A 2355-nucleotide genomic window follows, 5' to 3' on the forward strand; every position below is an offset into this window, starting at 1 on the left:
GTAGGTTGGATTCTGTCTCTCTGGACACAGCCAGCCCTAACGTTATAGACCTGGCACTGGCCACTGAGGTGGAGCACTGCGAATGTCCCCAAGGCTATGCAGGGATCTCCTGTGAGGTAACATCTACCCTCCTGTCCTGTCTTCTTTTTCTCTTTCCTAAGTGGGGAAAAACAGACACATTGAGGGTGATGCAATGATTCACAATGAATTTTAACTTTAGAAACCCAGTGTTTCTAAACTTCAGGCTTTTGGGGACTATAAAAATATTGAAAACCATGTTGTTTAAAGAAATCTGATTCCTTTGCCAGAGCACTATTCTGAGCTCTTTCCCTGTTACCTCATTTAATCCTGACAAGAACCATATCAGGTAGGTACTTCATATATTTTCTGTTCTGCAGATTAGGAAACTGAGGCACAGAGAGATTAAGTACCTTGGCCAAGGTCACACAGCTAGGAAATGGTCAAATCAGAATTTGAACTTCATCTGTGTATTAACCCCCACACCATCTCACCTCTCATTGTTCATGATTGACTATAATTGTAAACATTTGTCATTGGCTATAATTACTTGGCAATCATTTTTACAAAGCAAGAATATTTAACCTATAATTTGCTTCTATGAATCTTTATCAATTATAAACTTTTCAGTTAATAAAATTGGCCAAATGCTTCATGGTGTAGATATTTAAATATTTCGATTCAAATATTTTGTGGGTTTTTTTTTTTTTAGTGAACTTTTTTTTAGATCTAAAACATTTATTTTTAGGCCCAGCAAATCTTTGTAGGTCCTAATCCTGTAGTGCATAACGCTTAATGGATAAAGGACCCTAAGGCCACCTTGTAGTATGTGAGTGTGGGAATAGGAGACCTTAGAGTGGGCAGGCAGATAGTCATGGAAGTAGAAACCCAGGCCAGCTACACCTGGAGAGGGCAGCAATAAGCAGCTGCTGCTGGAGAACAAATCACTGGGCTTTGGAGGGAAATGTGCTGATGTGCATGGGATGATGACTCAAGTAAGTACAAGATGTTTAATACATGTTTTCAAGTGTCTTTGTTAAGCAGAAGAACTCATTATTTAATCAAACTCTTATTCAGAAGCCAACTTAAACAATCAGGAGGCTATTGGTAAGGAATGGAATTTTTGTAGCCACCACACAGACCTCTAGGCAGCTGCCTGCTCAACACACATCTGTAGACAAGCCAGCTGTTCCCAGGGGGAGCATGGCTGCATAGTGTGTTAGGGGACTTCCTCCAAAGTCAGTGTGAATAAATGCATTTATGTATTATCCGTGTAATGAAAATATCCTTTAAGAATTTTTATAATAATAAAAAACAAATCTGTACCCCTCCTCCCATACCCCCATGGGAGTGTACTGGCCTCTAAATTAATCATCCCCCAGTCTACACTATAAATATGTCTTGTGTCTGCTGCAGTCCTGGGAAGCCTATGGATGTGGGTGCTGGAGGTGTGCATGCCAGCCTTTGAATCATTCCACTGCCACAGTGGGCACATTATCTAACTGCCCCGTGTCCCAGATTCCTCATCTATAAAATAGAAGTACTATTTATCAGCATTGTCACAAGGATGAAGTGAATTTCTGTGTCTAGAGTAGTTCCCTGCTCCTCATAGCAGGGAGCGGCCTCCTTGAATGCCCACATTGCCTATCCAAACCCCAAAAAGGACATCTATAAAGTTTGCTCAGTTAAATTGATGCAGTTTGACACAGACCTGCATTTGAACACTTTGGCTGCAACATTTAATGAATTTTAAGCAAAAGAAAAAATAAGGTTGAGAGAAAAAAAGTCCTCTTAATTGAAACTCTGGTTGAATGGCTGAGTATTACATGATTTCTGAGAATATCACAGTGGAATACAGCTAAGGTGTATGCTGACATATTAAGCTTTTGTGTCCATGTTTCTTCCTTTAAAAAGAAATATAGAACTGGATTATGGTGAGTTTACTAATAAGTCATTGACTTGTACTCTTAAAATGAGTGCAATTTTATGGCACATAAATGATACCTTGATAAAGATGTTTGGGGAAAAAAAGAAATGTTTATTCATGGAAAACCTAACAATTTACGCTTCTAACATATTGGGAAGAAGATGATTTGTGTCGTGGACAGAATTGCCTTCAGCAGCACAGGCTGTCCTTGCTTCTTTTGCAGTCCTGCCTCTCTGGCTATTACCGTGTGGACGGCATACTCTTTGGAGGAATTTGTCAACCCTGTGAATGCCACGGCCATACAGCTGAGTGCGATATTCATGGTGTCTGCTTTGTGAGTCTTACTGAAGTCTTGAGTGCCCCCACTCCCCAACCATCCCAAAGCCATCTGCTTGTGCAGAAGTGATTTA

At 40.2% G+C, this 2355-nt stretch overlaps 1 protein-coding gene across 1 annotated transcript in view; it reads left to right on the top strand.

Annotated features, from left to right (window-relative positions):
* Positions 1 to 2355, top strand: part of LAMA1 (laminin subunit alpha 1) — a 154614-nt gene that overhangs the window by 72611 nt on the left and 79648 nt on the right. The window contains 2 exon segments of the mRNA XM_023534189.1: positions 5 to 116; positions 2169 to 2279. Coding sequence (XP_023389957.1) covers positions 5 to 116; positions 2169 to 2279 — 223 coding nt within the window.

This window comes from Pteropus vampyrus, unplaced genomic scaffold, assembly GCF_000151845.1.
Source record: "Pteropus vampyrus isolate Shadow unplaced genomic scaffold, Pvam_2.0 Scaffold122, whole genome shotgun sequence".
NCBI classification, from domain to species: domain Eukaryota; kingdom Metazoa; phylum Chordata; class Mammalia; order Chiroptera; family Pteropodidae; genus Pteropus; species Pteropus vampyrus.